The following is a 10436-nucleotide window of genomic DNA, read 5'->3' on the forward strand; positions in this document are numbered from 1 at the left end:
TTGCAGAGCTCCATTGCATGGGCAGTTTTCCATTTCTTTCGTGCCCATTCACCTTCACAACATTTTCTCTTGCATGCATACCACATATTGTCTAAAGCAGCACATTTATCCTCCACAGCTTCAATCGTTTCCAGATGCAGGCTAAGATATTTCTCCTCTTGGAGCAGACATTGTGCAAAACTGCTCCATATATGGAAACCCACTTCAATGCTGCATATTCATTTGGGCTAAAAAAAGATAATAAATATATCCTGAGGTAGTTTCTCAAAGACACATTTTCAAAGCGGCAAAGCAGATTCAGTAGAGGTATGAAATTTTGCCCATCCTGCCTGGAGATCCAGGATAGTTGTGTCATACAACACCCAGTGTCATAGTGAAGACGGAGGCAGTGGGAGTTCTCGAGGTTTGGATTCCAATGCAAATTGAACGCCTGAGCTGTCAGGTCCACATTGCTGCAGTTAAACAGAAGTTCCTTGACACTGCTGTGAGTTCTGACCTACTTGGCAGAGTTTTTCACAGCCCTCACTGCGAAGGGCAGGGTGTCAAGGAGAGGAGAACTCATTTCCGTTTCCCAAATCCCAGGGCAGTGCCCAAACCATCCTTCCCTTGCCCTCTGGCACCCCATTGCTTGAGATGCTAATCTGCTGGGGCTTCTCTCAGAAAACCTTCAATAATCCTTCAGATGCTTGTGTGATTTCCCTAAGAGTATCAGCATTTTAAAAAAGTAGAAACAAAACTAAACCAAACCCCCAACATTAATCTCCCTACATATAAATATCTGCAACACAGCAGTTTGCATCTCTGATGGCCACTCTGGGCAACACCAGTTAAATCACTATTTGCACTGTTGGCCATTATACCTCATCCTCAAGGACAAATCTAAAGCAGTTCAGAGGAAAGGTGCCCTTGAAAAGTCATCTTTTGTGTCCCCCAGGAGGCACGAGCACTGCTGATTCCCCACTCCAGAGTAGCAGAAGCTGAATCCCCTTCTCAGGACAGACTCCTTGCCAGGAAGCCACAGGCATGGGGGGAGCTGACCTGGTTCTTACTGGCACTTCTCTGTGTCTGCTCTGTGTCTGCTCTTTCCACACACAAAGCAATGACAGAAAACCAAATGTTTCATAAAAACTTGTCATAAAGTCCCTCTTAGAGGCAAGAAGTCCCCCCATGAAATCTGGAGGGAGCCCGGAAGATTGCCTTAAGCACCAAGAAGAGCCAAGAAGTTCAAAGCCTCTTCTGAAGTGCAGCAAATTCTTGCAGCCAAGACCTGAGCCTGGAAGTGGGAAGGAATTTCTGTCTGTGGGTGGAGGAGGAACACGTGTGTTGTGGGAGTATGTCAGGGGGGAAGGCCCTTGCGCAAATCAGAGATGATGGAGACATTCCCACCTTGTGCGCTTGCCTCAGCCTAGGAAATGGGGAGAGCCTGCTGCTGGGGGTGTCTGTGCTCAGTCATGCCCCATGAGCTGACCTTGCTCTCTTTTGCAAGGAAGAAGAAAACAGGAGGACTCGGATTGCAGTATCTAAGTCGGACAGTGGGACACAAATAAGTAATTACATTGTTGGATGGGAGTCAGAATCTGAGAAGGAAAGAAGGGGGAAGTAATGATTTCTGTGTTAAAAGATGGGGAAACTGAGACCCAACTTGTGCATCTTTCTTCTGTGGAAGGATCTACTTTTTTTTTTCAGAGGGGCTGACCCTATCAGAGTAGCTTTCACAGTTGTCCTCTGCTAGGAAGCCCAGAGAACAAGAGGGATGGGATTCACCGAGTTGGATTTAGACGTGTCCAGTGGAAGGGCTTGATTCAGCTGCCCACTTCTCCCTGCCAATTCGGAGATGCCCTGAGGAATCCCAGACATGCAGGAATGCCACGCCTCAGCCTGGCTGGGTGACAGAAGAGAAAACAGCATGCTTAGAGTCAGTTTCCTCCCACTCCTGGGCAGGTGTGGCATTTCAACAGCTCCCACTTCCAGGATCACAACTGGCTTTGCTTTAAAGAAGGAAGAAAGCCAGGCAAGTTTTTTACACTCTTCAAGACCAGACCTATATTTCTTTAAGACACAAATTCCCTTCTCCCGCTTCTCATTCCACAACCAGTCCCAAGATTCTGCACTTCTAAAGATATACCTGGTACACAAAAGAGGCACTTACGAGTGGTCCCCACTTGATCAGAAGAGATCCACCACCTGTTTATTCCTGGTGGATCACAACTAGCATGAGCTCTCAATGCAGGCCACAGTTTTTCTGAGTGCATTTCCAAGAGCCCCCTTGACCTCCCTGTTCCGCAGGCTGCAGAAGAGTGGATTGACCAGGGGCGTGAGGATGGTGTAGAAAAAGGAGAGGACTTTATGGAGCTGCCTCAGGGAGGCTGTCCTGGGTGTCATATAGACAAGGACGAGGGTGCCACAGAAAATGGTCACCACGATGAGGTGAGAGGAGCAGGTGGAGAAGGCCTTCTGCCTCCCCATGGTGGTTGGGATCCTCAGGACTGCAGCTCTGGTGCAGATGTAGGATACCAGTGTGAGTCCAAATGGGAAGACTACATCCAGAAAGCAGACTCTGAAAGTAACCAGCCTAAGCACCGTGGTGTCACTGCAGGCAAGCTCTAGCAATGGGGCAAAACCACAGAAGAAGTGATCAGTGGCATTGGGAGCACAGAACTGTAACCTGGAAAAGAGCCCGGGGACTGTGGTAGAGCATGAGCAATGCTGCTAGCCAAGACCCAGCCGCCAGCTGGAGACAGAGCTTCCAGTTCATGAGGCTTGCCTAGAGCAGGGCTTGACAGATGGCCAAGTAGCGATCCTAGGACATGGTGGCCAGCAGATAGCACTCGGTACCTGCAAAACAGCCAAAGAAAAAGAACTGTGCCATGCAGCCTTGAGCAGAAACGGTTCTGTCCCTGGCTAGGAAGCTGGCCAGCAGCCTGGGCAGGATAGTGGAGGTGTAGCAGATTTCCACACTGGAGAAATTCCCCAGGAAGACGGACATGGGAGTGTGAAGATGCCCATCTGGCAGCACCAGCACAACAATGAGGATGTTAACAAACACCGTCACCATGTAGATCTCAAGGGAGAGGAGAAAGAGAGGCACCTGCAGCTTGGGGACATTACTCAGTCCCAGCAGGAGGAGGAACTCCACTGGTCATGTCCGCTTGTCCCATTCCTCTTTCTCCATGCAGTGCTGCAGGACCTTCTTTTCCCCGCTTGGCAGGAAGGGAACCTGAGGAAGGGCATGCGCTTCTGTGTTTGTTGTACAAAGGAATCGGGAAGTAGTCACTGCCAGAGACAACATGGAGGTTTTCCCTCCTCTGACTGAATTCACACTTGGCTTAGAGGCTCCATTCCTCGTGAAAGGGCAGGAAGAGGTTCTTTGAGAGGGCCAAACTGCTGTTCCTGGAAGAACCTCCTCTCATGAGAGAGATGAGTTGCTGCACTGAGGTGCCTATTTCTGTGGAATGAGAGAGAATGTTCATTTGCTCACACTAGACTTGGCGTTAGCGAAGTCCTGCTTTCAAGCAACAGAAAGAGGGGCCCGACAGAAAAGCTCCATCATGCAAAAAAGCCTTTAGGGCAACGCATCATGCCATAGACTTTTACTTCACCCTGAGGAAGAATTTTCTCAAACTTCATACCTTTACAGCGAGTTGGAGGTGTCCGAGGAAGTCACCTAGACAGCCCAGAGAGCTCCTGGAATGGAGGAGCCCTTTTACTCAGCGATTCACCCCACCTACACTGGGGTGCCTTGGTCCTGAAGGTGCTTCCATGGGGAGGGTGCCTCAGATTCACTGCTCGCTGTAAATCACATCCCATGTAGATGACTGAGAGACAACTGTGAGAGAGCTGAGGGATTGAGATGGATCCCTAAGATACGAGCAAGATGGAGAAAGAGACAGCGAGAGATTAAGAGAGTTGAGAACATAAGGGGCATGTCTTGGCACCCTGGCCCCATACACTCTGCCCCAACCTCTGCCTGTCCACTGAGGTGTGTGAGTGCCCATTAGCTTATGCCCCACAGCTCTGACTGCACTGACCACCACGCTGCCTGTATCTGGGTTCAGCAGTGTCAAGGACACACAGAGGGTATCTAAGGAAAGAGGAGCTGGAATGAGAAGACAGGCAGGACAGGGCTGTACCAAGACACGTGGTCTCCCTTCATAGCTGCCACTGTGCCAAGAGCCACTGGCACAAAATGGCAACACTGTGACAGGGATTAGAGAAGAGGAGAGGTTTCCTTTTAATTTTGGAGAGACTTTAAGGAACCATTGTAACCCTCATGTCTTCAAAGGATGGCCCCGCTGAGCAAGAGTCCCTTGTGCAAATGAGCACGCGTTGCCCAGTATGTGGCTCAGGGCACTTGGCATTCCCTATGGGAAAACTAAGCTGCCAAGTCGATGCTAAGTACAGTTCTCCTGAAGACCACTGTAGGAGAAGATGATATCACCCTCTAGAGTGCTGATCCTTCCCCGCTATCAAAGGAGGCCAGAGAATGAACTCATCTTTTTAGACATTAAAGTTATAAAAGTCTATGTCTGAACAAGCTAATTCCACTGAATGTGCTGGATTAGCTGAAGTATTGGCTCAGGGAGCATTGTGTCAAGGACTGGACATTTATTTCACCAAACATGAGTGATCTGGAGACAGGTGCACTCTTACTCCAAACTACATTCCTGACCAATGTTCTAGATTCTGGACCAAATTAGAAGAGAGGTCATTCTCAACAGTTCAACTGGACTGAGTTTCAGGCATGCTTTTGTTCTGACCAGGAGGTTAACAGATATGTAAGTGCCACTTGGTCGAGAAAGCAAGCTCTTATTGTTCACTCCATTGTGTTCCACCTATTTTCTGTCATTTCCTAAAGACTAAGAGGTTCAGCAAAGATCTGCCACCAAAATAATCGGGAAAACACATTTAGGAGCAAGGCGAAGTTGCATGAGAACTGGAGGAGGGTGAAGCTTGTTGAGAACCGGGTTTGCCATGGAGGGATGAAGTCCTCTGCTTGTTGCTTTCTGTCTTGGTTTGCACGCTTAGAAAATGCCACTGTGGTATTCACCAGGGTTTGTAAAGTGCTTGTAGGTCATTTGAAAGGCATTGCTATGTAGGGTCGTCTTATGATGTCGTGTTGCAGAAGAGAGTCTGGTGTGATATTCGATTAAGGAGTTCTTACACTGCTAAGAAAGAGAGGTCTCATTTCTGCAGATGCATCATAACCATGTGTTTGCCCTCTCCAACCCTCTCCCCTTTCAAAATCCACTTACGACACCTCTTCTGAGGTGGAAAAGCGGTTTCTGAAGATTATCCCACTTCTCTTGAAACCTGCCTTGAGAGCATCTTTCATCAGCTGGTTCCTGAGGCTGAAAACAAAGGGACTCGTCAAAGGAGTTGGCACTGTGTTGAGAAGGGCCACTGCCTTGTTTCAGGAAATGTGGTGACTTGAAGGCTGGACATACATGAAGATGCAGCCCAGAAGGGAGTCGAAGTAGCACTGAGTTAAGCAGCCTGGGCAGGACATGGCTTTGCTGGCCATGCACAAGTTTTCTACGGCTTTGGGTATGATGGATATGGTGATGAAAACCTCCAAACAGGAGAGGTTACAGAGGGAAAAGTACGTGGGACTGTGGAGGTCTCTTTCAGCAAGAACGAGGGAATGATCAGCAGGTTTGCCCCTAAGATCACCAGGTGCGAAGCCAGGAGAGCGATTGCCATGAGGGACTCCTGATGGTGGAGGGAGGGGAAGCCCAAGAGAAGGAACTCTGTGACAGTCGTATGGTTCAACATTTCTGCATCCGAGCTGCAGTGGTGGGGGGCGTGGGGAGAATAACCCCATACATCAGGACAGGCTGGGACGTGAGCAGCTGAGGAGAAGGGCCTGGGCACTACGAGGGATACCCTACAACCAGTAGCGTACGGTCCCTATGAACAAGGGCAGCTGCACGTGGGGCTGTGTTAGGAGGAGTGTGGGCCACCCAGACAACTTGAGTGATCATCCCCCTTGACTCAGCACTGGTGTGGCTCCACACACATGGGTGTGTCCCAGAGGGTGGCTCCCCAATTTGGAGAAGTCAGGAGGAACTAGAGAGTGTCAAGTGCAGGTCTGCCAAGATGGGGTTCGGGACCAGGTACACATGACATGTGTGGGGCAGCTGAGGGACCTGGGCAGCATTGACCCAGTGGCAGAGAGGCTCAGAGCAGTATAGGAGTAGCCTGAGACTGCTGGAAAGGTGGTTTCAGGGATGATGGAATCTTTTTTTCGTAGTGGGAAATGGCATGAGAAAGAACTTAAAGCACAAAGTGCAGCTAGAGAGGTCCAGACTGGACACAAGGAAAGAGAAATGTCACTCGAAGGGCGGTGCTGTGGTGTAAGAAGTCACCCAGAGGGAGACTGGATCAACCCAAGGCTTTGTGTTGCAAGGGACAACGAGGAAGGATGGAGAGATATCAGTAAAGGAAGATGCTCAGGTGAGAGCCAGGTGGGGTAGCAGGGTGGATGTCTACAGCCTGCAGAGAAGAGGTGCAGGTGTGGGAGACCGTAGGACAGCCAATGGTGGAGATGAGAGAGGGACGAAGAAAGTCAGAAAAGCCCCCAAGAGAGATCAGCTCTTTCCCTCCTCGGCTGTGGCTGTTGTCTCTGCCACTGACACCCATGAGGAAGCACCTTGTCCTTACAGCACTCGGGGCTCATTGCCTCCCCTTCCCCACCTGGGAGCCTGGGAGGTATCCTACCGTAGTCCTGCCCTGGGCATTGCCCATCCCCACATCACACCGCCCCAGGAAGAGCCCTGAGCAATGTGTGAGGGACCGGATCTCCTTCCCAGGGGCTGGGGGTCAGAGCTTGGCCCTTTGCCTTTAGGTAACACATCCAGGGTTACTCAGAATCTCTTCCTTCACATTGCCTTTGCCTACCTGTCATCACTGCCTGGAGTTTTCTGCTCTAAGCAGCCCCTGGGGAGGCTTTGTCAGCAATGTCCCTCCGTGGGACCCATTAACACTCCAAGAAACAGTGGAGATTGCATCAGACACTGACTTCTTGAGAGGTTTCTTCAACTTCCTCTCACTATCTGAGGTTCATGGACTGGGCACCAAACCCACCTGAGGGGTCATTAATACACCTGGAGCTGGTCCTCTGCTGCTGAGCTGTGCCGGGCTCCTGGGACAGAGGGAGCTCATGGCAAGCGGGCATCACTGTCGAGAGACAGCTCTGCCCAGGAGCAGCTCCTCTGCACAGCGCAGCAGGGCTGAGGGCACTGCCTGCAGGCACCGAGGGGAGAGGATCAAGGCAGAGAGAGGTTAAAGGCAGTCTGGGGTGGGAGGACAGAGGTGAGCTCACTGGAGGAGAAATCTTCACAGCCCTTGACACGGTAAGTCTCTGGGTGCAGGGCAATGCAGCTGCAGTTTATGGAGGGCTCTCGTAAAGCTGGCATGGTACCCAGGAATGTCACTCCTGGATAGAGGAGAAGGAGGTGCTCCAGAGCAGGGCTTCCCTGCTGCACCATCAGAGGGACAGGGCATGAGGGCTGCCTTCTGCCAGGGACGGCTGCAGGGTGTGAAGGTGGGTGTGCAGCCAGGGGTGCCCAGGGCTGTCCTTCCGAGCAGGGTCCCTGCACCCCCGGGGCTGGGTGCTGGGGCAGGGACTCTGCCGCCTGCCAGGGTCAGCACTCAGCCTGCCCGGGGAGCTCCCCACGGCGCTGTGGGGAGAAGCTGGGGGTGGAAGGAGAGACCAGTGCAATGGCAGGGTCCTTCTGCTGTTGAGAGGGTGCTGTGTGGGTCAGGGCTGATCACAGCTCCAGATCACTCTGGGGACATTTGCAGAGGGTTGTTCACCTCCTCAGCAGCTGGACCTCCAGCGTAGGACCAGTGCATGTGTCCTACAGTTGATACACAACAAATATGCTAAAAACAAGTGCCCTGCAGTGTTGCTATCTGTGAGGTGGAGAGCACGGCTGGGTAAGGGGACGGCTTCACTGCCTGCCCATCAGCCTTTCTCTCCTTGCTTCAGTTTTTCAGACCACAGACATATTATGTATTTCTACACCTGCCTGTGGTGCTCTCAAATCTCAGGAGTTGGTGTGGAGGGTGAAGGTCAGCTTCTGTTTGGGGGGACACTGCGCCAGGTATGTCTTCATGGCAGGTAGGTGCCTCAGTTTTTTTTAAACTGTGAGGCACCATGTCGCTCAGTTGGTGGGGTTGGGGAATGAGCTGACTCAGTCCTCATTCAGCTGAGGGAGGGGGATTTCTATGGGAAATGGCATAGGTTTTTCATCAGAGAAGTCCTTCTCAACTTGTCACTGCCTTTTTCTCCTTGCACAGGTCCCCATGCCTGGAGGAAGAAAATGTCCAACAGCAGCTCTATCACCCAGTTCCTCCTCCTGGCATTCGCAGACACGTGGGAGCTGCAGCTCTTGCACTTCTGCCTCTTCCTGGGCATCTACCTGGCTGCCCTCCTGGGCAATGGCCTCATCATCACCGCCATAGTCTGCGACCACCACCTCCACAGCCCCATGTACTTCTTCCTCCTCAACCTTTCTTTCATCGACCTGGGCTCCATCTCCACCACTCTCCCCAAAGCCATGGCCAATTCCCTCTGGGATACCAGGGCCATCTCCTACTCAGGATGTGCTGCCCAGGTCTTTCTGTTTCTCTTTTTCATTGCAGCAGAGTTTTATCTTCTCACCATCATGGCCTATGACCGCTACATTGCCATCTGCAAACCCCTGCACTACGGGACCCTCCTGGGCAGCAGAGCTTGTGTCCACATGGCAGCAGCTGCCTGGGGCAGTGGGTTGCTCAATGCTGTGCTGCACACAGCCAATACATTTTCACTACCACTCTGCCAAGGCAATGCCTTGGACCAGTTCTTCTGTGAAATCCCACAGATCCTCAAGCTCTCCTGCTCAGACGCCTACCTCAGGGAAGTTGGGCTTCTTGTGGTTAGTGCTTGTTTTAGTTTTGGCTGTTTTGTTTTCATTGTGCTGTCCTATGTGCAGATCTTAAGGGCCGTGCTGAGGATCCCCTCTGAGCAGGGACGGCACAAAGCCTTTTCCACGTGCCTCCCTCACGTGGCTGTGGTGTCCCTGTTCCTCAGCACCATCATGTTTTCCTACCTGAAGCCCCCCTCCATCTCCTCCCCATCCTTGGACCTGGTGGTGTCATTTCTGTACTCGGTGGTGCCTCCAGCAGTGAACCCCCTCATCTACAGCATGAGGAACCAGGAGCTCAAGGATGCCATCAAGAAATGGTTTTCCCGGACACTTTTCAACAGCTGAGACCTGCCCTCTCTCTTCACACATGATTCACAGTGCATCCCGTAGTCTGTTAGAGCTTTGTTTATTCACTCTGTTGCTGGTTTTGTTGTTGTTATTTCTCCCTATCATTTTCCTGCATGACTGTTTGGATTTGTCCCACTACACCTGAGGCAGGAATGTGCTCTCTCTCATCTGGCCACCTCAGAAAAATTTGTGTAACTCTGGCTCATATCTGACTCTCTCACACTAGCTCTGTAGTAAAATGGGGTCTCCCCTGCACACTTCCTGCATGGTTGGCTCTTCTTCCAAAGCTGCTGTCAAGCAGAACAAGAGCCCAAAAGGGCCCATTGATCCACGGATATGGGAGCAAAAACCTCCTTGTCACATTATGACCTCTTAGAGACCAAGGGATGGATTTTGAACTGATTTCTGTGTGTGTCTAGTGACAGTGGGGATGGTGAGTGTCACTGAGGGACATACCCAGGGCTGAGCCATCAGGGTGAGCATCTCCTGCCTCGAGCAGGAGGGACGGACAAGACAATGGTCAAGTCTCTTCCAACCTGAGTTATTCTGTCATGCAGTGAGTCTTTTCCTTGGAGACAGAAAAGGCAGAGGAAGGAGAAAAGACAGAGAGGCAGAGTACAGATGAAATGTGCCAGTATAAAGACAGAAGTTCTTCTGAGCAATGCTTCTCCAATTGAAGAAATGATAAGAAAATTTATTTTGCTAAGGGGCTGCATAAAACCACTCACAGAGAGCGATGGAGTGTAATCAGCTTGCCCGTACCTGCCCTTGCTGCTATTAATAAAAAACTATGAAGAAAATAATGAAACTTCATGAAAAGCCAGCCATGCTGGAAAGGAAGATTTTTCCAGGTATTACATCGAGTTCTTTTCTGCAGAGGTTTCCAGTTTTCTCCTGAAAATCTACTGGATTCAGTTACCCACACAGAGGTGGTCGCTGTCCTTTGGAGCTGAAGCACCCACGTGGGAAATGAATCCCATGACATCTGGGAGCCCTTCTGGAGCCTGAGCTGGTAGGCAGGCAGGGTATCTCGGGGTGGTGGAAGACATCGCCTGCCTTCAGCGCTGCTGGGCAGGCTGTGACGAGGCCTCTCCAGCACAGCAGCACGTTGTGTCCCCTTGGGTGCTGGCTGTGAGGTCAGGTCTGAGCAGCCAGCGGTGGGAATACAGATACTCT

General features: G+C 51.1%; 1 protein-coding gene across 1 annotated transcript; it reads left to right on the forward strand.

The window, feature by feature from the left end:
* The first annotated feature begins 8309 nt into the window (after nucleotides 1–8309).
* LOC132321515 (olfactory receptor 14C36-like) lies at nucleotides 8310–9257 on the forward strand. Its single transcript, XM_059835010.1, has one exon. It carries the CDS (start codon nucleotides 8325–8327, stop codon nucleotides 9255–9257), a length of 933 nt encoding a protein of 310 aa, XP_059690993.1. The 5' UTR covers nucleotides 8310–8324.
* Nucleotides 9258–10436: the final 1179 nt, after the last annotated feature.

Source organism: Gavia stellata, unplaced genomic scaffold (genome assembly GCF_030936135.1).
Source record: "Gavia stellata isolate bGavSte3 unplaced genomic scaffold, bGavSte3.hap2 HAP2_SCAFFOLD_42, whole genome shotgun sequence".
NCBI classification, from domain to species: Eukaryota; Metazoa; Chordata; class Aves; order Gaviiformes; family Gaviidae; genus Gavia; species Gavia stellata.

Coding starts and splice junctions, on each gene's coding strand:
- LOC132321515 (XM_059835010.1), top strand. CDS start 8,325: ATGTCCAACAGCAGCTCTATCACCCAGTTCCTCCTCCTGGCATTCGCA.